This window comes from Macaca thibetana, chromosome 5 (assembly GCF_024542745.1).
Source record: "Macaca thibetana thibetana isolate TM-01 chromosome 5, ASM2454274v1, whole genome shotgun sequence".
NCBI lineage: Eukaryota > Metazoa > Chordata > Mammalia > Primates > Cercopithecidae > Macaca > Macaca thibetana.
The window spans coordinates 108,697,697-108,724,899 of record NC_065582.1 but is presented as its reverse complement, the minus strand read 5'-3'; the positions used below and the strand labels follow the sequence as shown (position 1 = coordinate 108,724,899).

Below are 27,203 nucleotides of genomic sequence, written 5' to 3'. Positions count from 1 at the left end.
GGGTAAGAAAACAGCTCTAAAGGGAAGTATATTTTGTACTTTTAGAGTGACTTTCTGACAAAATTGGTAGCACAGTGATCTCCTTTAACATAAATAAAATAATTTAAAACTTTATTTTATTATTAAAAGTATTTATTTTATATTTATAATTGTTGTTATTATTATTATTATTATTATTTTTTGAGACAGAGATTTACTGTGCTGCCCAGGTGGGAGGGCAGTGGCACAATCTTGGCTCACTGCAACCTCCACCCCCGGGTTCAAGTGTTTGTCCTGCCTCAGCCTTCTGAGTACCTGAGATTATAGGTGGGTACCACCATGCCCAGCTAATTTTCATGTTTTAGTGGAGATGGGGTGTCACTGTGTTGGCCAGGATGGTCTCGAACTCCTGACCTCATGTGATCCGCCCGCCTCAGCCTCCCAAAGTACTGAGATTACAGGCGTGAGCCACTGTGCCCAGCCTATATTTCTAATTATTAATATAGGTACTCTCATCTCTCTATATTACCTGTAAATGTTGAAGTCTTTTGATTTTAGACCTTTACGTCACATATTTCTCTATTCTCTCATCTGTAGTCTACTCTGAATCTCTCAGAAGATCTTTTGAAGGTTCCTGATGAGTCACTGTTCTTAAATAGTGGTGGAGATTCCTTAAAGTCCATCCGGCTCCTCAGTGAAATTGAAAAACTTGTTGGTACATCAGTGCCTGGGCTTCTGGAAATTATTCTCAGCAGTTCCATTTTAGAGATTTACAACCACATTCTTCAAACAGTGTTTCCAGATGAAGATGTGACATTCAGGAAGAGTTGTGCCACAAAAAGGAAACTCAGCGACATTAATCAAGAGGAAGCTAGTGGAACATCTTTACATCAGAAAGCTATCATGACTTTAAGTTGCCACAATGAGATTAATGCTTTTGTTGCACTGAGCAGAGGGAGTCAAATTTTGTCTCTGAATACCACTAGGTTTTCAACAAAGTTAGGACATTGCTCTTCAGCCTATCCTTCTGATTCAGTTTCACAGACCAACATTCAAAATGTGAAAGACTTAAATTCTCCAGTTCTTATTGGAAAGTCAAAAGATCCATCCTGTGTTGTGAAAGTTTCTGAAGAGGGGAAACCTGTGATAGGGACTCAGAAAATGGAGTTACATGTGAGGTGGAGGTCAGACACAGGCAAGTGCGTAGATGCTTCACCGCTGGTTGTAATACCCGCTTTCGATAAGTCATCTACAACTGTGTACATTGGTTCCCATTCTCATAGAATGAAGGCAGTTGACTTTTACTCCGGGAAGGTGAAATGGGAACAGCTTTTGGGAGATCGAATTGAATCCTCAGCATGTATATCTAAGTGTGGAAACTTTATTGTGGTGGGTAAGTTTTTAAATTTGAAGTTTGTGGAGTTAAATTGAATTACCATACAATAATCTTCATAGGCCCAAGTTAAATTTTTAAAAAATCTATGTATGATGGGTTTGGTTGCTGTCAAAAAATAATAGTCAACCCTGTGCTGTTTAACAATGTGGGCCTTGGGGTCAAGAGTCCCTGGATTTGAACCTACCTCTATAGCTATTATGAGCTCTGTGACCTTTGGCAGGTTACTGAACCTCTTAGAATGTCACTTTCCTTGTGGGTAAAATGGGAATAATAATAAAATGTGTTCCTGCATCGCAAATACCCCAAAACTCAACAACTTAGAACAACACAGATTTATTGTCTCATAGTTTTTATGGGTTAGCAATTCAGGAGCAGCTTAGCTGGCAGTTCTGGCTATAGCCATCTGAAAGCTTGACTTGGGTTGGAAAATCTGCCAAGATAGCTCATTTGCATCACTATTAGCAGAAAGCCTCAGTTCTTTGCTGATTCTGACAGGAAGCTTCAATTCTTGCCACATGCGCCTCTCTCTAGGCTGCTTGACTGCCCTTAAAACATGGCAGCTAACATTCCTCAGAGTGAATGATCCAGGAGACAGCAGGTAAGGAGGAACAGAGTACCTTTTATGACCCAGTGTTCCAAATTCCATACCATCATTTTTTGTTTTCTTCTGTTAAGTAGAAGTGCGTAACTCAGCCAGGCGCGGTGGCTCACACCTGTAATATCAGCACTTTGATAGACCAAGGCAGACGGATCACTTGTGCCCAGGAGTTCAAGACCAGCTTGGGTAACATGCAGAAACTCTGTCTCTACAAAAAATACAAACGTTAGCTAGCTATGGTAGTACATGCCTGTAGTCCCAGCTACTTGAGTGGCTGAGGTGGGAGGATCACTGGAGCCCAGTAGGTTGAGGCTGCTGTGAGTGGTGATTGTGCCACTGCACTCTGGTCTGAGCAAACAGAGCAGGACTCTGTTTCAAAATAAATAAATAAATGAAAAGTGCATAACTCAGTTCAAGCCACACTCAAGGGGAAGAGAATTAGGCTCCACCTCTTGAAAGGAAGTGCATCAAAGAATTCATGGACTTTTTTTTTTTTTTGAGATGGAGTCTGGCTCTGTCGCTCAGGCTGGAGTGCAGTGGCGCAATCTCAGTTCACTGCAACCTCCGCCTCCCGGATTCAAGTGATTCTTCTGCCTCAGCCTCTTGGGTAGCTGGGACTACAGGCACACACCACCACAGCCAGCTAATTTTTGTATTTTTAGTAGAGATGGGGTTTCACCATGTTCGTCAGGCTGGTATTAAACTCCTAACCTTGTGATCCACCTGCCTTGGCATCCCAAAGTTCTGGAATTACAGGTGTGAGCCACTTCGCCCGGCCTCCTGGACATATTTTAAAACCACCAGAATCTTTATCAAGCTTTTGGGAGGATTAAATGAGATAATTGTTTATGAATCCATTGGTGCCTTGCTAGGGATGTGCCACCACACCTGGCTAATGTTTGAAATTTTTGTAGTTAGAGTTTCTGCAGGTTGCCCAGGCTGATCTCAAACTCCTGGGCTCAAGCAATCCACCTACCTAAGCCTCCCTACAGGCGTGAGCCACCATGTCTGGCGAGCATTTTTTCAAAAGTGCTCGTTAAGTGTTAGCTACTACCTGCTGCTCAGTTTCATTAAGGTATAGGTGACTTTTACTTTATTAGGAATATGGGGTCCTGGGTATAATATCTCCGCCTGACTACAACTCTCTTTTTACTCTCCCAGATATGTTAGGTTTCATTTTATATGCTCATGGAATCTTCATCAAAACTTTTCAGACTAAAGGCTTAGGAATAACTTTCCCTACTTGTGCTATCCTAGCAGCAATCTACTTGAATCTGAATTTGATTCTTCCTTCTTCCCCTTTAAACAACAGCATTTTGAAAATTATACTACAGGACACTTTTAGTAATACAGCTTAATGATAAGAAACTGCTGAATTGTTTCCCAAAGTGACTAAACTGTTTTGCATTTGCACCATCGATGTGTGAAGGTCCAGTTGCATCACATTCTTGCTAGTACTTGGTATTGTCAGCTTTAATTTTTTTTTGTTATAGCCATTGAAATAATCATGAGTGGTATTTTATTGTGGTTTTAATTTGCCTTTCCCTAGTGACTAGTGATGTTGAACATCTTTTTTTTTTCCTTTTTTTGAGACAGGGTCTTGCTCTGTCACCCAGGCTGGAGTACAGTGGCGTGATCATGGCTCACTACACCCTCGAACTCCTGGGCTCAGGTGATCCTCCCACCTCAGCCTCTGGAGTAGCTGGGACTACAGACATGCACCACCACACCTGGTTAATGTTTGTAACTTTTGTAGAGACAGAGCTTCTGCAGGTTGCCCAGGCTGGTTTCAACCTCCTGGGCTCAAGTGATCTGCCCACCTCAGCCTCCCAAAGTGCTGGGATTACAGACATGAGCCACCATGTCTGGTGAGCACCTTTTCATAAGTTCTTTTGCTATCTGTATATCTTTTATGAAGTGTCTATTGAAATCTTTTTCCCATTTTTAAGTTTTTTAAATTGAGTTTTAAGAATTGTTTTATGTATTCTGAATACAAATAATTTATCAGATATATGTTTTGCATGTTTTCTCTCAGTCTGGGGCTTGTGTTTTATTCTCCTAGCATAGTGACATAGTGTCTTTTGAAGAGGAGTCCTTTGTTTTGATGAAGTCCACTTTAATTTTTTTAATGGGTCATGCTTTCAGTGTCATCTTAGCGATCTTTGCCTAACCCAAGTTCAAAAAATTTTATTCTCTATTGTCTTTTGGAATTAAACTGAATTGATAGAAATCTTTACCCAGGTGAGTTCTGGGGTGCTCTACTATGTAGGACATTTCTCTTTGTCATCTCTGAGCTGGTCACTACTCTCTTGCTACTAACTAATAACTGCCAGGGGGAAAAAAAGCATAAAAAGTACATTGGGAATTGGGTCTCAAATGAGTGGCAGTGGCCATAGGCAGAGCCATCTAAAGAGTGGGCGTCAATGAAATTGCCCTAAATAGCTGTCCCCAAATTCTACTTCTCCTGATTTTCATGATCTCCAGGGAATTTCAGTGACCTTCACTTTGTAGATTTGAACAATCTCTACTTCCGGCTAGGTTATTTTGACTACACCAAGGTCAAGGACTCCTGCCCTGTCTTCTCATCCATAGCAGCAATTTGGGAAAAGTAGTTTAGTTGTTAAGAACATAGGCTCTAGAGCTTGACTTCTTAGATTCAAATCTTGGTTCTGCCACATATGAGCTGTGTAATTTTTCCCCAGTAATTTAGTCTCTCTGTGCTTCAATTTTGTCATCTATAAAATGTGGTTATAATAGTACTTACTTCACTGTGAAGATTAAATGAATTAATAGATGTAACATACTTAGAATAGCACTTGACACATAGTAAATGCTCAATGAACATTGACTGTTAACGTTAGCACTTCTTAAACACTTTCTATGCACTGGGCATTTATTCACATTATCTGAATTGTCACAATAACCCTGGAAGTAGATGACTCCACATTCTGCAGATGAATAATTTGGGGCTTAGCAACACTGGGTGATTTAAATGCCCAATCTTAGTTGAGATGAAATCTGAATCTAGATGCGTCAAAAATCTCTCTCCACCACAGTGTGCTTTATTATTTTTTCAGTAGTGAAGCACTTTTTAAAAATAAGTATGTAAAAAAATTAGTGAAACTTTTAAAAGATAAGATATATCTACTAAATAGATATTTTATGCAAGTGATTACTAATTCAGTTTCTGCTTTACATTGCTAAAATGTAAGCCAGATGAGCTGATCATAGAGCCTATGTATAAGAGGAGGACTGAATATAAATACCATGATATAGGCTAAAGAATTATTTTCCAGTAATATATCTATATCAAATCTTTTGTGCTTTGTTTCTTGGCAGGCTGTTATAATGGATTAGTTTATGTTCTGAAAAGTAATAGTGGAGAAAAATACTGGATGTTTACTACTGGAGATGCTGTCAAAAGCTCAGCAACCATGGATCCAACCACAGGACTCATTTACATTGGATCTCATGACCAGCATGCATATGCTTTAGATATTTATGTAAGAATTCACCTCAAATTAGCTGGGCATGGTGGCACATGCCTGTAATGGTAGCTATTCCAGAGGCTGAGGTGGGAGGATTGCGTGAACCTGGGAGGTGGAGGTTGCAGTGAGCCAAGATTGTGACAATGTATTCCAGCCTGGGTGACAGAGTGAGACTGTATCTCAAAAAAAAAAAAAAAAAAAAAAAAAAAAAAAAATTCACCTCATTAGTCTAATATCATAAGCATAGAAGCATTAAATTTCTAATACTTAGAAGAAGTAACTGTCAGGTGCAGTTGAGCCTTGGAACAGATATTAACTATTTCCCAAGCTTATCACTGTGGTCTGGGAAGAATAAAGCATTAATTAAGTCTTAATATCTTAAGACCTTTTTAACTTCATTACCAAATTTACCACAAATAAGTGTGCTACTCAGAGTTTTGGAATGTAAAGAATTTAGGATTATCATCTTGACAGTAGAAAAAAATGACAAAGGAAGATATCAATAAGATATTTTAAGACCTGATTACATAAAAATTAAAATGTTATATAAGAATTATGAAATTAAGGCCGGGCGCGGTGGCTCAAGCCTGTAATCCCAGCACTTTGGGAGGCCGAGACGGGCGGATCACGAGGTCAGGAGATCGAGACCATCCTGGCTAACACAATGAAACCCCGTCTCCACTAAAAATACAAAAAAATTAGCCGGGTGTGGTGGCGGCGCCTGTAGTCCCAGCTACTCGGGAGGCTGAGGCAGGAGAATGGCGGGAACCCGGGAGGCGGAGCTTGCAGTGAGCCGAGATCGCGCCACTGCACTCCAGCCTGGGCGACAGAGCGAGACTCCGCCTCAAAAACAAAAACAAACAAACAAAAAAAAGAATTATGAAATTAAGCTGGGAAAATTTTTGAAATAAATGTGAAAAAGGTGGAAATTCATTTATGTTTATTAATATTAATGAAAATGAAGATCAAATACAAATTAATAAAATATAAAGATCCAGATAGATAGAAAAATAAACAAGGGACATAAATACACAGGACCCCAAAGAAGAGATGATTAGTAAATGTATATAAATAGTTCATAAATTTAATAATCAAAGGAATGAAAATTAAAAAGTCTGAGATAGAGAAACAAATGGTGTTAGATTAGGAAACATATTCGTTATAACATTAAATGCTGATGAGAGTGGTAAGAGGTTGTAACTAGTGAGGCCTCTAATGAAAATGATTTGATTTGACCATAGGTAACAATATCATATCCTTGGTCCAATAAAATTATTTTTTTAGGCCGGGCGCGGTGGCTCAAGCCTGTAATCCCAGCACTTTGGGAGGCCGAGATGGGCGGATCACGAGGTCAGGAGATCGAGACCATCCTGGCTAACACGGTGAAACCCCGTCTCTACTAAGAAATACAAAAAATAGCCGGGCGAGGTGGCAGCGCCTGTAGTCCCAGCTACTCGGGAGGCTGAGGCCGGAGAATGGCGTGAACCCGGGAGGCGGAGCTTGCAGTGAGCTGAGATCCGGCCACTGCACTCCAGCCTGGGCGACAGCGCAAGACTCCGTCTCAAAAAAAAAAATTATTTTTTTAGAAATCCTGGCAAAATAATCAGAAACATAGTCAAATATACGCATTAAGATGCCTATTTCTAAGTTGTTTATACTACCTAGAAATTCCAAAAAACATTCAATGATAAGGTAGAGAAATTATTTATGTTCATATGGGATATTATGCATTAAAATTATATTTAAACAATATTACAAAATCAGTGAGCAAAACATGATGCCAAGTTGTATATTCAGAATGATCTCAACTATATTAAATCATGTGTGTGTATATACACACATTCTCAGATGTGTGCGCACAGACATACACACATACACCCATACCCCAAAAAGAAATGAGAAAATGCTAAACTGTTAACACTGGTTGTCTCTGGGTGGTGTCCTTTGTCTTTATATTAATCTGATTCTCCACAATAGGCATGTATTTTATACTAAAGATAAAAACGTATGTTAACTAAACAGACATAATATCATGAAGGGTAGGATATATGGATTTGTTAACCATCAGCAAAAACAAATCAATTTGTTTTCTTATTTGCAGAGAAAGAAGTGTGTTTGGAAGTCAAAATGTGGAGGAACTGTCTTTTCCTCTCCATGTTTGAACCCGATTCCACATCATTTGTATTTTGCTACATTGGGAGGACTTTTACTGGCTGTAAATCCTGTAGGCATAAAATAATACATATTGATTTTATTACCTATCTTTTCTTTAAATTTTTGAAATTTTTGCTTTGAGCTCTGAAAGTTTGAGTAGTTTTCAGTTATAGTAGTCCACATACACCAAACTAGAATTCATTAAAAATGATTGATACGAGATCTAGAAAGATAAGAAAATTTAAATTCCTGTATGTGTGTGTATATATATGTGTGTGTGTGTATATATATATATGTGTGTGTGTGTGTGTGTGTGTGTGTATATATATATATATATATTTTTTTTTTTTTTTTTTGACAGAGTCTTGCTCTGTTGCCCAGGCTGGAGTGCAGTGGTGCGATCTCGGCTCACTGCAACCTCCGCCTCCTGGGTTCAAAATTGACAGAATTTTTTTCATCATATTAAGAACTTTATGTCCATCATAGGGATAGCTCTTAGGTGCTAGTGTTTTTCTTTGCTGGTTTTATTGCAAGCCTTTTTCCTAGTTCTCATAAATAGCACTGATTGATTTAATATATGTATACCAGCTTCATTTATGTCTGCTTACCCCTATAGCGTTTTCTGCTATTTTAGTTCTACCCCTAGGAGATTATGAGTTTGTTTTTTAAAGGGTAACTGATTAGTAGGATGATGTAAAATGCTGTGAATTGCTTTTTCCTGTGACAGGCTACTGGGAACATTATTTGGAAACATTCCTGTGGAAAACCACTCTTCTCTTCCCCACGATGTTGCTCACAGTATGTTTGTATTGGCTGCGTAGATGGGAATTTGCTCTGCTTTACTCACTTTGGAGAACAGGTAATAGAACTAGAAATTTTTTATATATAAAATTTTATATATCTATATAAATTTATAAAAAATGGACAAGAAATTTTATATATCTATAGTTCTATTTATGTATTTTTTAAAATTTATTTTTCTCAAAGGCAAAGCAGATGGTGACAACTGAAGTAACATTTTAAACATTATTCAACTCATGGTGTTAAGATGTTGAGAAGTAGTTCTATTTTAATTGTGAAGCCATGGATTTCTTAATTTTTTAAAGAAGACATAGTAGATTTAAAAGATTTCTACCCAAACATTGTTACACTTCTTTTGTCATCTCTCTCCCCCAATTTTTAAAAATATTACCAGTTTTTAGCCTGTTTTATTATAACTTCTACTGAGATTATGAAAGTTTAAATAAAACCCCTGGTTTCTTTTAATTGATACAGACATTTGTACCTATTTATGGGGTATTTTGTTACATGCATAGACTGTATAATGATTAAGTCAGTGTGTTTGTGGTGTCCATCACCTTGAGTACTTATCATTTCTATGTGTCGGGATCATTTCACATCTTCTCTTTTAGTTATTCTGAAATATACAACATATTGTTGTTGGCTATAGTCATCCTACTCTGCTATTGAACATCGGAACTTATTTTTTCTTACTATATGTTTTTACTCATTAATCTGTTTTTATTTTTTTATTAGCCAACCCACCGCAACTTCTTCTTTTTTTGAGACAGAATCTTGCTCTGTCACCAGGCTGGCCTGGGTTCAAGCAATTCTCCTGCCTCAGCCTCCCAAGTAGCTGGGACTACAGGTGCATGCTGCCATGCCTGACTAATTTTTGTATTTTTAGTAGAGATGGGGTTTCACCATGTTGCCCAGTCTGGTCTCGAACTCCTGACCTCAAGTGATCCACCTGCCTCAACCTCCCAAAGTACTGAGATTACAGGCATGAGCTACCATGCCCGGTCCCCAACTTCTAATATTCCATTTTCTTCCTCCATGAGATCAACTTTTTTAGCTCTCACATATGAGTGAGAACATGCAATATTTGTCTTTCTGGGCCTGGCTTAATTTCACTTAAGATAAAAATCTTCAATAGCCAGGCATGGTGGCTCACGCCTGTAATCCCAGCACTATGGGAGGCCGAGGCAGGAGGATCACGAAGTCAGGAGATCGAGACCATCCTGGCCAACATGGTGAAACCCTGTCTCTACTAAAATACAAACAAACAAAAAAAAATTAGCTGGGCATGGTGGCGTGCGCCTGTAGTCCCAGCTACTTGGGAGACTGAGGCAGGGGAATCGCTTGAACCCGGGAGGTAGAGGTTGCAGTGAGCCAAGATCGCGCCACTGCACTCCAGCCTAGCGACAGAGCAAGACTCTGTCTCAAAAAAAGAAAAAAAAAAAAAAAGATAAAAGTCTCCAGTTCCATCCATGTTGCTGCAAATGACATGATTTCCTTGTTTTTTATGGCCTAATAGTATTTCACTTCATCTATGTATACATTTTCTTTATCCACTCATCCATTGGTGGACACTTAAGTTTATTCCATATCTTTGCTCTTGTGAATAGTGCTGCAGTAAACATGGGAGATGGGAGTGCAGGTTGTCTCTTTGATATACTGATTTCTTGTCTTTGGGTAAATAGTAGTAGGACTGTTGGATATGATAGTTCTCTCCTTAGTTTTTTGAGAAATCTCCATACTGTTTTCCATGATGACTACACTAATTTACATACCCACTAGCAGTGTAAGTTCCTTTTTCTCCACATCCTTGCCAGCATTTGTTATGTTCTTTTTGTAACAGCCATTTTAACTGGGTAAGATGATACCTCATTGTGGTTTTGATTTGCATTTCCCTGATCATTAGTGATGTTGAGTGTTTTTTTCATATACCTGTTAGCCATTTGTATGTTTTCTTTTGAGATATGTCTGTTCATCTCCCTTGCCCACTTTTTAATAGGACTTGTTTGTTTACTGTTGTGTCGAGTTCCTCATATTCTAGATATTAGTCCCTTGTTGGATGAATAGTTTGCAAATATTTTCTCCCATTCAACAGGCTGTCTCTTCACTCTGTTGTTTCCTGTACTGTGCAGAAGCTTTTTAGCTTAATATAGTCCCACTTAACTATTTTTGTTTTTGTTTTAGGCCTTAGCCATGAAAGCTTTGCTTAGACCAGTGTCCTGAAGTGATTCCTTTATGTTTTCTTCTAGGAGTTTTAACTAGTTTTGGGTCTTATATTTAAGTCTTTAATCCATCTCGAGTTTATTTGTATATACAGTGAGAGCGAGGAGTCTGGTTTATTCTTCTGCATGTAGAGATCCAATTTTCCCAGCACCATTTATTGAAGAGGGTGGCCATTCCCCATTGCGTATTTTTGACACCTTTCTCAAATCTCAGTTGGCTGTAACTACTTGGATTTATTTCTAGGTTCTCTATTCTATTACATTGAGCTATCTATTTTTTATACCAATACAGTGCCATTTTGGCTAATTTAGCCTTATTTTGAAGTCAATCACTGTGATGCCTCCAGCTTTGTTCTTTTTACCCAATATTGCTTTGGCTATTCTGGGTCTTTTTTGGTTTCGTATGAATTTTATTTTTATTTTATTTTATTTTTTGAGATGGAGTCTCGCTCTATTGCCCAGGCTAGAGTGCACTGGCACGATTTTGGCTCACTGAAACCTCTGCCATTTAGAGGCCATTCTCCTGCCTCAGCCTCCTGTGTAGCTAGGATTACAGGTGTATACCACCACGCCTAGCTAATTTTTGTATTTTTAGTAGAGACGAGGTTTCACCATGTTGGCCAGCCAGGCTGGTCTCAAACTCCTGACCTCAGATGATCCACCCACCTTGGCCTCTCAAAGTGTTGGGATTACAGGTGTGAGCCACCGTGCCCGGCCACAACTTATAACTTTTTATCATTGCCCATAAACTCTTCCTTTCAGCGCAATTTTTTCCTACATTTGGAAAAAAGAATATATAGTTTGTAATAAGATACATTGAAAACTGGTCTCACACTTTTTTTTTTTTTGGAGACAATGTCTCACTGTATCGCCCAGGGTGGAGTGCAGTAGCATGATCTTGGCTCACTGCAACCTCCGCCTCCCAGGTTCAAGTGGTTCTCCCACCTCACCCTCCCAGTAGCTGGGACTATAGGTGCCTGCCACCACACCTGGCTAATTATTGTATTTTTAATAGAGACGGGGTTTCACCATGTTGGCCGGGCTGGTCTTGAACTCCTGACTGCAGGTGATCCACCTGCCTTGGCCTCCCAAAATGCTGGGATTACAGGCATGAAACACCTCGCCTGACCCAGTTTTAAATAAGAAACATTTAAGGCTGGGTGTGGTGGCTCATGCCTGTAATCCCTACACTTTGGGAGGCTGAGGTAGGCGGATCACGAGGTCAGGAGATCGAGACCATCCTGGCTAACATGGTGAAACCTCAACTCTGCTAAAAATACAAAATATTAGCTGGGTATGGTGGCACGCGCTGGTAGTCCTAGCTACTCGGGAGGCTGAGGCGGGAGAATCACTTGAACCCGGTAGGCAGAGGTTGCAGTGAGCCGAGATCGTGCCACTGCACTCTAGCCTGGGCAACGGAGCAAGACTCCATCTCAAAAAAAAAAAAAAAAAAAAAAAAAAAAGATATATTGAAAACTCAATGTAGTTTTACCTTTGAACTCAGTGTCTCTGAATAATACTAACTCTTGGAGCTCAAAATTAATTTTACTTATTATGCACGGCAATGAATCACATGGTAACAACATTCAGTATATTTTGTTTTAGATTTTAGATTTTACCACTGGGACAGAGATCTAGTGTGAGAGTGCTACTTTTCAGAAAAAGCCATTTTGTCTGTGTATAGTTACCATTCAAATAGCCTATATCTCTTAGATTTGCATTAAGAACCTCATAGAGCTTTAAGGGAGAATTGGAGCAATTAGATGAATGAATTATATTTATTTTTATTACTTGTTATAGGTTTGGCAGTTCTGTACCAGTGGACCAATCTTTTCATCCCCGTGTACCTCATCATCAGAGCAAAAAATATTTTTTGGTTCCCATGATTGCTTTGTCTACTGTTGTAACATGAAAGGTCACCTGCAGTGGAAATTTGAAACTACTTCAAGGGTCTATGCAACACCGTTTGCTTTCCATAACTGCAACGGCAGCAATGAAATGTTGCTGGCAGCAGCATCTACTGATGGGAAACTGTGGATCTTGGAATCTCAGAGTGGACAACTGCAAAGTGTTTATGAACTTCCTGGAGAAGTCTTCTCTTCTCCTGTGGTCCTGGAATCAATGCTCATTATTGGGTGTAGAGATAATTATGTTTATTGTCTGGATTTATTAGGTGGCAATAAAAAATAAGCAAATACAGTCCTTACTTATATAACAAATGTGAGATGTTTGAAAATATTTTACCATTATAGAGCATTTGGATAGTCTTATTTAAATTAAAGATTATATTTTGGCTAAGAAACGGACACTTGTCTACTACACCTGGTTGGAGAACAACTATATTTTACTTCCCATAGGAACAACAGAAGCTTTTACAAAGAGAGAACAAAACACATCAATATAGTTAGTAGCACTTTTGTTTAATTAGGTGTGATGGTTAACTTTATATGTCAGCTTGACTGGCTAAGGGATGCTCGGATAGCTGGTAAAACATTATTTCTGGGTATGTCTGTGAGGCTGTTTCTGGAAAAGATTAGCATTTGAATTTGAATCAGCAGACTGAGTAAAGAAGGTCCTCCCTCACCAGTGTGCCAATGTGGGTGGCATCGTTCAAGCTGATGAGGGCCTGAATGGAACGAAAAGGTAGAGGAGGGGCAAATGCTCTGTTCTTGCTGAGATGTATCGATCTGCTCCTTCCTTTGGACATCAAAGCTCCTGGTTCTGAACCCTTGGACCACTCTCCTGGGTCTCCAGTGTGCAAATGGCAGATGGTGGCACTTCTCAGCCTCCATAATCACTTAAGCCAGTTTTCATAATACATCTCTCCTAATCGCTAGGTTTCTATGGAGAACCCTAATACATTAGGCTAATTTTATGTTTTTTTCTTTAAAAAAGATCCCGGCGGGGGCCGGGGGAGGATCAGAATATACTTGGTGGATTAAAAACGGTCTTTATTACATGAATTTGCCATTCATGTCAAAAGGTTTTCAAAGGCAGGATTTAGTTATCGAATTACGTTCCTTAGTCATTTTTAATGAAATACTAATGTAGACTAAAATATACACACACACCCTGCCCCACACACAGTGCAATTTCATGTTTATACGTGGTTTCAGGCGTTCATTGTTCCTAGCAATGCCCTTTCCTTAAAATTTTGATCTTTTGCTCATCATGGAATGGGTTTGGTTTTTTTTTTTTTTTTTTGCATTAATTTTGATTTTTTAAAAATACTGCATTAAAATAGTATTTCTCTTGATTACTAAGTTTTCTGGCAGCCAAGGCAAGTGCTCACATGCCTAACTCACTTTTCATTTCACCAGGGTCTGGCCCTGTAAGTCAGTATATCTGATGTGTGGCCATAAGCTGCAAATTCTCACGTGCTCTCAGCTGCTGCTTCTGCTGAGTAGCCCATGCTGTGAGGAGGCTGCACAATCCTTTTGTCTGAGACCCAGACCATTCAATTCCAATTTAGGATTGAGACAAACATTTTATTTGCCCCTGTTCATTATTTTTCTCTAAAAATACCTAGTAAAAAATATAATACAACACCTTGAAGTTGTTCTTGTTAAACAAAAGCTATGCAAATATAATGAGATTGTTTTGTAGACAGTCATCGAAATCAAATTCCATCAGTGCCAAAGGTCTCGTGGGTATTTTTTATTGAAAGATCTTTTCCCTTCAATAATGGACATTTTACATTAAAACTTTATACAACCAAATATCCAAATTATATTAAAATCACACTAAGGTATTTTCATTGTCTCTAACTTTACTGTTGGTAAAAATATTAAGACACTTGTAACTAATGTTTCTGCTTTAAAATAAGCAATTAAACTAAATGTCACAAGAAGAGACAATACATACTATACATTTGCAGATAACTGACTAAATGATAATAGTAATAATGTTTGTGTAAGAAACAATTGCACTTGAAAAATTTAAAAAGTAAACAAAAAACCCTCTAGTTTTATATATAAGTCTATGAACAGAGGTTAATTATCTATAACCTTGCCAGGAGAAGTGTATGTTTGTTTAAAAAAAAAAAAAAAAAAAAAAAAAAAGCTTGCATTTAACATAGTAATCATTCATTTAAAAAAAAGTCTTGAACTTTTTATATGTTTTTACAGAATTTCCCCATAGTTTGTTGCTCTGAAGACTGCAACACAACTAAAGCAAAATAACACTTCATTGGTATTTAGTGCAAATTCGGGGTGATTTTGAAATGAAATGTTAAACATGTACCCTTTAGAAGCTGTTAGAAGTAAGTACTGTGACTGCCCTTTCTTCAGTATACTCTTCTTTTAAAGACTTTGATGGAAAAATTTTAACTGAGGTATTTCGCCTACTTTGTTTGGACACAGTGATATCCCAGCCAATACAAAGTTGACACATCTACCATTTTTTGTAACTGATCTTATTTCCCCACCTGTTCCTTGCCATAATTGGGATATTGTCCAAAGCTGACAGGATGAAAGAAAAAGTCAATTCAGAAGAATTACTGTAGCATTATCATTCCAGGGCTGTAGGTGGAAACATTTCCATTGAAAAGTGTTATATTAGTGAGGAAATCATTGGAACTAACAAATGCCTACATACAAGATTTAGACATGAACATTAGTATGGAAGACGTGCAGTGAAATACTAATTGCTTGCCACAGCAATAAAAAAAAGTTACATTGATTTTTAACAGTCTGAAGGTCCAGTATATATAATATTAAATCCAACTTGCAAGAGTACAACTATCCACTTGACCACACATGCCAGCTGCTACAGTGAGGCTGAGCCATTGTTTCTAGAAAGAAAATGGTTTCTACGTGGTAAATAACTTTGCCATCATCCTTTATTTAAGGTACATGGTAGAATAACAGCACATTGCATATTGAGCGAGCATAAAGGAAAGTAATGATGGATACTTAATAAAGCACGTTTTTGTAGGAGAGGAAAAAGGATGTAATTCCCTCTGCACAGAGCAAAGGATGTGTACCTGTGTACCTATATTTTGGAATAAGAATCTAAGAAAAGGGGAATATGCCAACACTATGAAATATAAGGTTAGCACCAGCAATATGTGACTTTGCTGGTATGTCTACGTTTCACGTAAAGTAAATTTAGGGAAATAAAAGTGAATATATGTGGCTTTTAAACTGCCACGTCCCTTCTTTGTATGCACATGTGTATGATAATAAAAAGGCCACTTAAAACTCAGATGTTTTTTAAAGGTAGCAAGGTGAATGCTCAAAATTAGAAATGCTACTGGACATTTGACTCTAAATATGAATTACTCAATTATAGTAAAGAAAAGACTTTCTGCAGGAAGTCCTTATTACAAAGGCTCCAAATCTTGGCTTCCTGTTAATTTTCCCTAAAGACCAAAGGGAATTTTCAAACATGTAATGTCAATAACCTGTTGTTTCTTGTAATAAATGGCTGGCTTGGGGGGTTGTTTTATTATTTTTCCTGTCTCACTGTTGCTTTTTGAGTGAGTGAGCCTCCCTTTCAAAGTCTGAAAAACTAGATTACATTAGGATCAGTGTTTGTCTCAAAGTTCTTAACCTTTGGGATCTATCAGAATTGATCTGAAGAGTTTTTGCCAGAATACATATTCCTGGCCCAGTCCGCACAGGCTCTGATTGAGTAGGCCTGGGTGGGAACCTACACATCGTAACAACCACTGCCCTAGATGGAGATTCTCGAGACAGAAAGCAAACTTGTAGCTCTGATCTAGAATTGCCTTTCTTCACTACATTAAATTAAAATGTTCCCTGGGAGCCAGCTGGGCCAAATGCTTCACATGTCCTTAAGGAGGGTATTGGAATAACGGGGCCTCACACTATGAATCCACAGTGTGGTAAAAATGTGAATGGATGTGCTTCAGAGTGGGGAAAACTCATGAAAACTAACATGGGCACAGTTGGGAGCCAGAATGTTCCTTGTGATTCCCAGTTACTCACTGCATTCAGGAGAATGGGTGTTCTCGCTTTTAGCTAGATATGATCCTTTCACCATTACTGCAGAAAGGATAAACATTCCCACACATATGGTAGAGTAAATGTTCTGGACAAAGAAAATTAGTGCATAGAATCAAAAAACCATTACAAAAGGTTGGCAAAAGTACATATTCTGAATGGTGTGTGGGTGGGTGTGTGTGCAAGGCCATGGAATGGGCATGGGCAGGCTCTCATGAGGAGTTCTTAGCTTAGATATTTTGCTTCATGTGGTCCTGTGGACGGAATTTTCTCTTGAGAACTAGGAGGAGCTCAAGGCACCAGGACCTAGGGTTGTGCAAATCCACTCTTTACAATGAACACCACCAGTTCAGTTTCTAAACATTATTTTACAGTCTATAAAACATGCTTCTTTTCCCTAGCTTGATTTCTTTACCCCATATAAAAAATAAATAAATAAAAAGGGCAAGAGAGGAGCCAATAACTGGCAGTAGGGATTGGTGAGAGTCACTCTTTACTTAATAATCTGTGGACAGTCGCTCCAAGCCTTTGCTTTCCTTTTGGCCAAAGCCAGCCAGGCTGGTTCTGTTGACACGGGGGCAGCATCCGGGGTGGAAAACCTCTTGGTGACTTCTTTCACTAGTGGCGCTGGGGGAGCCGAATCGGAGATCTCCACTGGGTTTTGTTTTGAAGGAAAAGGAAAAGTAAGTTCAGAGCCACATTATAAATTTTCTTTGTAATTAACAGATAAATTGTATGTATTTATCATGATAAACTGTATGTATCTGTCATGTACAACATTGTTTTGAAATATATATACATTGCAAAATAGCTAAATCTAGCTAATTAAAATATACAAAACCTCACAGTTATCATTTTTGTGGTGACAGCATTTAAAATCTACTCTCTTAGGTCTCTTGAACATATTCCTCTTATCTAACTGAAATTTTGTATCCTGTGATGAACATCTCTCCAACACCCCCCATCCCAGCCATATTTTGATTTATCAGAAGTGTGAGACAGAAAAAAGAAAACCCAATGAAACACAGACAGGCAAATTCCTGGACTCCCTCAGTGAGGAGAATGAAGGAAAGCAAGCTGTGTGTTTATAATTCTTGCATACAGAATTACAACCACCAAAGTAGTCAGTTTTTTTTTTTTTTTTTTTTTTTTTGAGACGGAGTCTCGCTCTGTCGCCCAGACTGGAGTGCAGTGGCGCGATCTCGGCTCACTGCAAGCTCCGCCTCCCGGGTTCACGCCATTCTCCTGCCTCAGCCTCCGGAGTAGCTGGGACTACAGGCGCCCGCCACCACGCCCGGCTAATTTCTTTTTGTATTTTTAGTAGAGACGGGGTTTCACCGTGTTAGCCAGGATGGTCTCGATCTCCTGACCTCGTGATCCGCCCGCCTCGGCCTCCCAAAGTGCTGGGATTACAGGCTTGAGCCACTGCGCCCGGCCAGTAGTCAGTTTTAATTTCAAAGAATTTCCAGAAGCCTAATCTGTATAAAGAAGCTATGCCTGCATGATATCCAGTCAATCCCATGAAGAAAAAGATCAACTCAGCAGACTGGATCTATTAAGCTGGTGAGGTTAAAAGCTACCTTCCTGGCCGGGCATGGTGGCTCACGCCTATAATCCCAGCACTTTGGGAGGTCAAGGTAGGAGGATCACTTGAGGTCAGGAGTTTGAGACCAGCCTGGCCAACATGGTGAAACCCTGTCTTTACTAAAAATACAAAAAGTAGCCAGGCTTGTTGGCAGGTGCCTGTAATCCCAGCAACTCGGGAGGCTGAGGCAGGAGAATCACTTGAACTCTGGAGGCAGAGGTTGCAGTGAACCAAGATCACACCACCGCACGCTCCAGCATGGATGACAGAGTGACACTCCGCTTCAAAAAAAAAAAAAGCTACTGTCCCCACAAAAGCATCCACTGGGTGCCTCTACCTCTGAGTCTCACAGATCCTGCCAGCTCCCATGACTTTCATCCTTGTCTCACAGTTCCTTTGCACCGTATCACTTTCTTTATTAGAGTGTACAGGCTTCTTAATGTGAGAGAGTGCTTGTTTTATCTTTGAGTCATATTTAGTGCCTATGGCAATGGCTTACACATATGTTTCTAGAACTCAGGAAATACTGACTGAGAAGACAAAATACTTCAGAATAAAGACTTGCTTTATTAAGCTAGAGCCACTCCGAGTTGCATTAATCCTTTAGTACTTCTGAGAAATCGGGCAGAGAAAGATTTGATCTCTTTGACTTTGGGGCTTTCACTTTATTTTGAAAGAAACTCATTCTCTCTCTTTTTCTCACTCTTTCTCTTTCTAGTTCTAACAGGTAGAACCCTTAATTCCTATAAGTAAAATCAAACGACATAATGCCTATGAGGTTCTTAAGAAATTACACAGCAATCTAAAGTGGTTTTCAAATATAAAGCTTTAAGCCAGGCATGGTGGCTCATGTCTGTAATCCCAGCACTTTGGGAGGCCGAGGTGGGCGGATCACTTGAGGTCAAGAGTTCGAGACTAGCCTGGCCAACAAGGTGAAACCCTGTCTCTGCTAAAAATACAAAAATTAGCTGGGTGTGGTGGCGTGTGCCTATACTCCCAGCTACTTGGGAGGATGAGGCAGAAGAATTGCTTGAACCCAGGAGGCGGAGGCTGCAGTGAGCCAAGATGGCGCCATCATACTCCAGCATGGGCAACAGAGCAAGATTCTGTCCCCCACCCAAAATGCCAAACAAAACTAAAAAAACAAATAGAAAGCTTCCTTCCATTACCAGTAGTAAATATATCTTTAATAGTGAGACCTCTTAATATCTCCTGGCCTCAGGGAGCCACGGCATAGAAAAGCCTGGGTCTAGAGATTAGACGCCCTTTGGGGAATAATGGAGCCTAGTGGGGAAAACAGATGCCCTATTAACCCCTGGGAGGGAGCCTGTTCAGAGTCATCCATCCTCCAAGTGATTGGTAATAAGAAGATAGTTGGATATATTACATCATTTTACCTTTTAACCAAATAAAGAATATTTTCTAAATGTGTACATCTCTTACACGTCATGAACATATAAAAACTGCTGTTGTTAATTAACATCAAGGACACTGTGCTGAGAAACCTTACTCTGTAAAGTCACAGACTATCAGAAACCTGCTGCGTGAAATCACACCAGTGAGAACAGACCATTTCACTTTTGCCTGGAGCATCTGAGCCAAGTGTCACCATGACATAGAGATGCAGTTTCCATTTCCAACCCAGGTGCAGAGCTCCGGGTAGCAGTTTTCAGATACAACATTTTACACATTTATCTTTTCTGTTTTTGTTGTTTTTGAGACACACTGTCGCTCGGGCTGGAGTGCAGTGGCACAATCTTGGCTCACTGCAACCTCCACTTCCTGGGCTCAAGCAATCTTCCCACCTCAGCCTCCCAAGTAGGTGGGACTACAGGTATGCACCACCACACCTGGCTAATTTTTGTATTTTTAGTAGAGACAGGGTTTTGCCATGTTGCCCAGGCTAATCTCCAACTTCTGGGCTCAAGCAATCTGCCTGCCTTGGCCTCCCAAAGTGATGGGATTACAGGCATGAGCCACCATACCTGGCCCACATTTATCTTTCTTTTCTGTATTTTTAAAATTGGTGTATATATATATATATACACACACACACACACACACACACACACACCATACTTGTATATATTTTGGGGGTACATGTGGCATTTTAATACATGTAAATAATGTGTAATGATCAATCAGGGTAAGTTGGATATCCATGACCTCAAACATTTCAAACATTTATCTTAACTTTGTAGTTTTAAAGGAAACAGAAGCCTGAACACACTTTTCAGCTCAGTCTTCATATTATCTCCTTTATGTACACCATGGCTTTGATCTGACTTATTAAAACGCTACTCCATTTAAATTTTACCTAAACTTCACCCTTTACCCCAAGTCCTATTATAATTTTGTCTCTTCCCTTGTTTAGAAGGTTCTTCTGTAAGTTAATAAACCCAACTTTGTCAGAATATAGGCACAGGGTGCTGGAGATGGCTCATACTGCCGTGCTAAACGTTCACAAATGTAGAGAGCCAGCTGACATCATATTGGTATAACAGCTTTGAACTGGCCAGGGTTCTCTATTTACACAGAGAAATTGAAGATGCTCCAAACAAAGGTCTCTCTACCCCCTCAAGAGCTAACTGTTAAGTATTCACCAACACACCACTGATAGTGGGTGAGTTCCTGGTGGTCTTTATCAAGAGCTTAATCAGTGTCAACATTTATGAATGAGGTTATCAGACAGCCTGTGCTTTGAAATGCTTGAAGTGCTCTGCTAGTCATTACACTGTAGGATATAAAGCACGCTCTACAAAGAGAAAGCTGGAACCACAGTTACAAAACAATGGACCTGCTCTCTACCTGTCACAGACGTAGGAAGAGTGTTGGCCTTTTTCAGCTGTTCTCTGCGCTCAAGCCTGGACACTGCAGTCTCGGGCCTCTTCTCTTCTGGCAGAGCAGTGGACTTGTGCACGGAACCTGCTCTGCTGACACTGCTGCTTCCAGGCTGCGGGCTGACACTGACCTGCATGGGCAGAGACAGTCATGGGAAGCATGTTTTCAACCTAAGACATGGAAAGACTGACCCTGCAGGCCTTCTGGGCTTCTGCCTGCCAGCCCCTGACCTCTGCTTCCAACGGTGGGCTGGATTACATGTATGCGCCATGTATGCTCAACCACGGCTCCCAGTGAGGGAGCAGCTCAGAGCCAGTGTGCCTAATAGGGAAAGTTACTTTCCCAGAAAAGTCCCACCAAACTGACTGTAACATCAGGCCACGGAATAAGACTCCTGGTTTCCTTGCAAAAAGTTTGTTTCTCACGTAACTTGTATATCACTGCTGTAAGCACATCATGGATTATGGCAAATCAGGTTAACCTAAGAGTATAAAGAAATCAAATCCAGTTTCACACTGAAAATGCTTCCCTGGTTTAATGGTGGTCAGTTTATTTACTGCTCAGCCCTCTCTAAGTACTTTCCACCAGCCCAGCTAGCCTTTTGTTTTGTATCCTTGTGACTGAAAAGAGAGCTAAGCTGAGGAAGGCAAAATCACAGCTAAAGCCCAGGCTACTCACATTTTCTTTGGAGAGCTTTTCTGCCTGTTTGGCCTCTCTGGCTTGCTTCCTCTCCTCCCGTGTCGCCTGCTGCTCCCGAAACCCCTTTTGCTTTTGCAGTGCTAATGTTATCCAAAGCGGCTGGGCAGTTTCCACTTTCTCTGTAAGTTTGGAGCCATCTAAGGAGTGCCTGCTCTGAAGCATTGGCTTCTCTGTAGGGAACAAGACAAAGGCCGGTTTACAGTGAACTTAACTGCTGACTTATCTCAGTTCCTCACCCCCTAAAACTTGTGACATATTAATAACCCTATGGCATATTCAGCTGGCCCCTTCCTAGCACAAACTCTGTGCTGATGCCTGAGTGGCTCCACTGGGTGGGAAGGTAACATGTTTGATCATCAGAAAAACAAGGGCATTTGTCTTCCCTAGAAATGGAAGAAGTTACTCCGTTAGAAAAAACTAAAATAAATCTCCAGGGTCATAAAATCTCAGGCCTCCAGGGGATCCAGATAGGTATTTGGTTCATTGTTCTTTTTTTTGATTCATTCCTTTTTTTTTTTTGAGACAGAGTTTTGAACTGTCACCTAGGCTGTAGCAGTGGTACAATCTTGGCACACTGCAACTTCTGCCTCCTGGGTTCAGGCAATTCTCCTGCCTCAACCTCCCGAGTAGCTAGGATTACAGGTGCCCGCAACCACACCTGGCAAATTGTTGTATTTTTAGTAGAGACGTGGTTTCACCATGTTGGCCAGGCTGGTCTTGAACTCCTGAGCTTAAGTGATCCACCTGCCTTGGCCTCCCAAGGTGCTACGATTACAAGCGTGAGCCATTGCACCCGGCCCTAATTAACTGCTTTAAATGAAATTTATTTTTAGCCATGGAACCATGGTTTTCCCCTCAAAGAACATACTACGTGGAACTCCAAAGTTGGAAAGATGAAAAAGGGGCACCACTCTGCCTAATGGAGCAGCTGAGGAACACTGTGGGAAGCCCATGATTTTGGTCCACTGCCCTCATTTAATAGATGTGAGTACTCCAGCCACCAAGTGCCATGCTCATGGTCACTCAGCAGTTAGTACACAGGCTTCTGAAGCTAGAACATAGGCCTTCTGACTTCAGTCTCTGTTTTTCTTATGGTTGACTGTCTCACCTATGTAACTGGGGGTGAATACCTCACAGGGGATTGGTGTGACAGGTTGAGCACTAGGCTCTGAAATTGAGCAGACCTGGATTTGATCTTTGATGATCTTACAAAAACTACTTAACTTCTCTAAGCTTTAGTTTTCTAATCTAGAAAGTGGAGATGATAATGGCGCATGCCTTATTGGGTTGCCATGAAAATTAAAAGAGATCCTGGGAACCAGAACATTTACAACAGTTCCTGGCAAATCCTGGTCACTACAAAAGTGAGCTGTTCTTATACGCCTAAGAGACAAGAATCTCCTTCTCCTTCAAGTAAAAATTATGCATGTTCAGAGATAATCAGTTGTTGAATCGAAATCTCAAAGGAAAGGGGCTCACTATAGTATTGTTTTTGAAATCCAATAGAAGTTTACCCTTTGGTAGTCCAGAAACTTACTTCCAAGGCTCTCAGTCAACTGGATTTTATATTGTACTCCAGGATGAAAAGAAACAGCAATGATGAGAAAATAAATTCAAATTAGAAATTCAAGCAAAAAGGAACAGGGGGCAGATTCTGCTTATTTTTCTATATTCTTTAGATCTATAATGCTGTACAAAGATAATTCATATTTATAATGAGCCTAGGGCACTGAAATATCCCTAAATCATCAAATAACAATTAAGTTATGATCTAGCACAGAAAATAAAACTGACACCTCTTAGAAATATTTTAAAACAAAACTGAAATTCAAAGAGTTTTTGATTCATCTTTAGTTAACCAGAAAATCAAAAACAATTCATCACCTCAAACATTCTGCTTTACAGTGAAACTTAATGATTTCTGTTTTTTTTTACTTCAGGTCCCTGTAACACTTCTTCAGAAAACTTCTAAAAGCCAAGTTGCCAAGATCTAAATGATTTCTACAGAAAGCTATTATACCAAAGGGAATTCTGATTCTGGCTAAACATTGAATCTGAACTTGTTTGGGAAGGTCACTAAAACAACCAGCCAGTTTGCTGCCAACAACTTAGACTATTGTTTACTGCAAGGGTCAAAATGCCTTTAAAGTATTAGGAATGAAATTTATAATTGACTAATTTGAAAAAAGAAATCTCTGGGTAGGAGGAGGAGGGAAGATGGTGGTTGCAGTACTGGAACAGCTAGGTGCAATGTGGATGCAGAAGCTGAGGGGGCCTTGGGGGGTCTCCTTCATCTCAGTGTTTCACCCCAATGCCAGGTCCCACAAGTGCTTCTCTTGACACTTCTCAAAAATGGGAGAAGAAGAATAAAACTGTTTATCCTCCACAACCGCTATGCAGAACCTCAGAGACCAGCAGAAGTCTACCAACACCAAAGAAAATGAAAAGACAGCAAAGACAAGATGTTGCATTTGGCAAAATTGGTAGGAGAAATGTCCACTGACCAGGCTTAGCTCAACTGGGATTCAGTGACAAAAAGGGACCCAGATCATTAAAGAGGTTCTCTTAGAAGCATAAGACATGGCAGTGAAAGACCACAATGTGGAATTCAGATCCAGTTTATATATAACTGAGTCCACCTTAGGGGGAGGCCAGTGCCTGACAGGTCTTTGCTACCAAAGTAGAGGTTGCTTTGGGATCATGAAGGTTTACTGCTATTATTTTATGAAGTTGATGGAAGGGCCTCCCACCTCCATGTGAGGCACCAAAGATGGCGAAGTCACCCATACCATAGACTATACATTCAGAAGCTTCAACACTGGACCATCACTATGGTGGGGCTGTGATAACGGAATATCACTTAGCCTAGGAAAGAACTCCTCCATGTGTTATCATTACCACTATGGGGAGCAGGCAAGTAGTCACTCAACTTTTCAGATACTGCTGTCCATGTCTATAAAATGCAGCCAAGATTACCTACCTATCTGTGTGCTGTGAGCACCGAAAGAGATGATGTAATAACTTTGTAAATGATGAAGCACAAAGGATGGCTAGTGTTGAAATCATCCAAACACAGTAAAATCTCTTATTACAGTCAAGGTTTTGAAAGATAGTCAATTGCATAATCTAACTGAGGAGTTCAACATTCCTAATTAAAAACGTATTTTGCTCCAATATAAACCCATTCTCTCTCATTCTAAACTCAGTGGACAGGCATATCATAGTCCACCTGAGTTGCCGCTTCAAGTTCTGAGGAGATGAGCAAGGATCACAGGGTTCTAGTCACTACTCCCAAAGGGCATTCCTTGGAGAAAGGGAATCTAAGCTATTTTTCTGTTCTATCCACCATAAGTAGGTTAGAATTTCAGAATGAGATGCTATGTATAATGAAAGGGTTTTTTTTTTTTTTGAGATGGAGTCTTGCTCTGTCACCCAGGCTGGAGTGCAGTGGCACAATCTCTGCTCACTGCAACCTCTGCATCCTGGGTTCAAGCAATCCTCCTGCCTCAGCCTCCGAGTAGCTGGGATTACAGGTGCCCACCACCACACCTGGCTAATTTTTTGTATTTTTAGTAGAGACAGGGTTTCACCGTGTTGGCCAGGCTGATCTTGAACTCCTTGCCTCAAGTGATCTGCCTGCCTTGGCCTCCCAAACTGTAGGATTATAGTGTGAGCCACCATGCCTAGCCTGAAAGCATTTATAGTACAAGCACACGGGGATTATCATTGCTGTTTTAATCTCACCAGGTAGATTCAGAGTCAACACCCTACAAACCTACATATTTGTCCTTACTGGCCCCAGCCTTGGGAATGCAGACCTCTTTATAAAGCACTGGTCTCCAAAAAGTTGCGTATGTCACAGGAAATGTGAAAGGCAATTTACTGGAGTTAAGAAAGAAAGATTAGAATTTCTATTTCTCTGTTTTTAAATGTAAGGATAAAAACAAAATCAAGTTTGTTTGTTTTTTTTTTTTGAGACAGGGTCTCACTCTGTCACCCAGGTTGGAGAGCAGTGGTGAGATCGCAGCTCACTGCAGCCTCGATCTACTAGGCTCAAGCAATCCTCCCACCTCAGCCTCCCAAGTAGCTGGGACCACAGGTGTGCGTCATGCCCAGCTAATTTTTGTATTTTTTGTAGAGACGGGGTTTCACCACATTGCCAAGCTGGTCCTCAACTCCTGGTAGGCTAAAGCAATCTGCCCACCTCAGACTCCCAAAGTGCTGGGATTATAGGCGTGAGCCATCACGCCTGGCCAAAATCAAGCTTTTTTAATACTTAGTAACCTGACTGGCAATGACCCCATAGCCCATATATTCAAAGGCTATCTATAACAAATGGTATGTTTAGAGAATCTCCAGGGAAGCTGGGAAGGCTATGTGGGGCTGCATGCGGTGGGCACTTTTTGTTCTCAATGGTTCTTGAAGGTAGCATGTGGGAGGTTCTGCAGCTTGGCGAGTTTATGTCTCCTTTTAACTAAATGATCCCTTCCACAATGGACAAATGGGATATGGCACAAAGAAAGTCCCGCAGAAAATATACTACTAATAATACAAGTATGAGAAAATAGCAGAGCTGATGAGCTCTTTGCCTGCTATTTCCAAAGAAATCAGATCCAACTAGAAGTTGGCCAAAGAGAATAAAAAATAGCACCATGATTTGCAATTGCAGATTTAGATCCACTGTTGTTAAGTGTAAATGTAGCTGGTGCTCCAGGGGTTTTAGCTGACAATGGTACTACATGTATACAATCAACCAATAAATTGGAGGTCCTTGCCTAACATTTTTATCCTGATGGGGTGTTCAGTCAAACAAATTTGGCCAGTCCTGGCCTACAGCAGCAAGCTGCGTAACAAAACCCCAGTGAATGGAGACTGATTCTTGCTTTCAGGCTATTTCTGTATGGAATCAGGAAAAATTCAAATAGCAGAGTGCGACAGCCCAGAATCTGTCCTCACTGGCTCCACTGGGAAGGAAAACAGGGACAGTAAGAGATTTGGGGAGAAAATTATAATAGTCAAGGGGACAGCCCTAAGAGAAGGAAGTGAGCAGAAGCATGACTTCTTTGGAAAAGGCAAGTGACATAGCAGACAAGGCTGTGAAAGAGACTTTGCAGATACCATGAAAGCCAGTGCCACAAACGCTAGTGGCAAAACCAAAATTGGGCCCCTAATCCAGCAGGACAAATAGAAATCATTAGGGAGAAATGGTCTACAAACTGCTGATCAACACGTCTGTCCAGGAAACCAGGCCAAGCAAGTGAACCATTCAAAAAGGACAAGCTGGGTGTGGTGGTTCACACCTGTAGTCCCACTTACCAGGAGGCTGAGGCAGGAGGGATGCATGATTCCCAGGAGTTCGAGACCAGCCTGGGCAAAATAGCAAGACCCTGTCTCTAGATATTAATAATAATAAATAAATAATAAAATAAGGATATATGGGGTCTTCTGTAAAGGCAAGTAACCAGACCAACACTCCT

The 27,203-nt window shown here is 40.3% G+C and overlaps 2 protein-coding genes across 14 annotated transcripts in view; one reads left to right on the top strand and one right to left on the bottom strand.

Annotated features, from left to right (window-relative positions):
- Positions 1-12,937, top strand: part of AASDH (aminoadipate-semialdehyde dehydrogenase) — a 41,262-nt gene extending 28,325 nt beyond the window's left edge. For 7 of the 8 annotated variants that reach the window (XM_050791872.1, XM_050791873.1, XM_050791875.1 and 4 more), the window contains 5 exons: positions 577-1,372; positions 5,313-5,476; positions 7,563-7,685; positions 8,343-8,474; positions 12,436-12,937. In XM_050791872.1, coding sequence (XP_050647829.1) covers positions 577-1,372; positions 5,313-5,476; positions 7,563-7,685; positions 8,343-8,474; positions 12,436-12,825 — 1,605 coding nt within the window. In that variant the 3' untranslated portion in view covers positions 12,826-12,937. The remainder of the gene's footprint in view (positions 1-576; positions 1,373-5,312; positions 5,477-7,562; positions 7,686-8,342; positions 8,475-12,435) is intronic. The other variant, XM_050791877.1, reaches the window with a different exon arrangement.
- A 1,340-nt stretch (positions 12,938-14,277) lies between these two features.
- The window catches only part of CRACD (capping protein inhibiting regulator of actin dynamics), a 279,136-nt gene continuing 266,210 nt past the window's right edge, over positions 14,278-27,203 (bottom strand). For all 6 annotated transcript variants that reach the window (XM_050791867.1, XM_050791865.1, XM_050791869.1 and 3 more), the window contains 3 exons: positions 21,706-21,896; positions 20,995-21,157; positions 14,278-17,255 (listed from right to left, as the gene is read on the bottom strand). In XM_050791867.1, coding sequence (XP_050647824.1) covers positions 17,095-17,255; positions 20,995-21,157; positions 21,706-21,896 — 515 coding nt within the window. In that variant the 3' untranslated portion in view covers positions 14,278-17,094. The remainder of the gene's footprint in view (positions 17,256-20,994; positions 21,158-21,705; positions 21,897-27,203) is intronic.